This window comes from Meleagris gallopavo, unplaced genomic scaffold, assembly GCF_000146605.3.
Source record: "Meleagris gallopavo isolate NT-WF06-2002-E0010 breed Aviagen turkey brand Nicholas breeding stock unplaced genomic scaffold, Turkey_5.1 ChrUn_random_7180001952095, whole genome shotgun sequence".
Taxonomy (NCBI): domain Eukaryota; kingdom Metazoa; phylum Chordata; class Aves; order Galliformes; family Phasianidae; genus Meleagris; species Meleagris gallopavo.
Window position 1 is genome coordinate 1 of NW_011213207.1, and position 628 is coordinate 628.

A 628-nucleotide genomic window follows, 5' to 3' on the forward strand; every position below is an offset into this window, starting at 1 on the left:
GCCGCGATGCCGCTCTGTCGTTCTGCCCAGGGAACCGCGTGTACATGCACCCCGACTCCCCCAACACGGGAGCGCACTGGATGCGCCAGGAGATCTCCTTCGGGAAGCTCAAACTTACCAACAATAAAGGAGCATCGAACAACAACGGGCAGGTCAGTGGGGGAACGGCTCCGCTTATTTTTGTTGCTGCGGGAGAAGTCCGCTCTCCCCGATCGGACGAGCATATACGTATTTTAGTCATGATTTTACGTGACCGCGGCCGGCTGCCGGGGCAAAGGCGCTCCGGGCGGGCGGCGGTGGGTCCTTCCCGGCCCCGTCCTTCCCGCTCTGATCCCCGCTTCTCCCCGCTCCCGTCCCTGTGCCCGACAGATGGTGGTCTTGCAGTCCCTGCACAAGTACCAGCCCCGCCTGCACGTGGTGGAGGTGAACGAAGACGGCACGGAGGACACCAACCAGCCGGGCAGGGTGCAGACCTTCACCTTCCCCGAGACGCAGTTCATCGCGGTCACCGCCTACCAGAACACCGATGTAAGGCGCTCCCCGCGGGGCGCGGCCGCTTCTCCCCCGCTCCGCGCCCTCCGCTTTGCCTTCCCCTGGGGCCGAGCGCGGCGTTTCCCCCGTGCTCCTC

At 65.4% G+C, this 628-nt stretch overlaps 1 protein-coding gene across 1 annotated transcript; it reads left to right on the top strand.

Annotated features, from left to right (window-relative positions):
- Positions 1 to 6: 6 nt before the first annotated feature.
- Positions 7 to 619, top strand: LOC104916956 (T-box brain protein 1-like; the record flags this gene model as incomplete). Its single annotated transcript, XM_010728027.2, has 2 exons — positions 7 to 152; positions 370 to 619. Coding segments are annotated over exons 1-2 (358 nt in total), but the record flags the coding sequence as incomplete, so codon positions are not given.
- Positions 620 to 628: the final 9 nt, after the last annotated feature.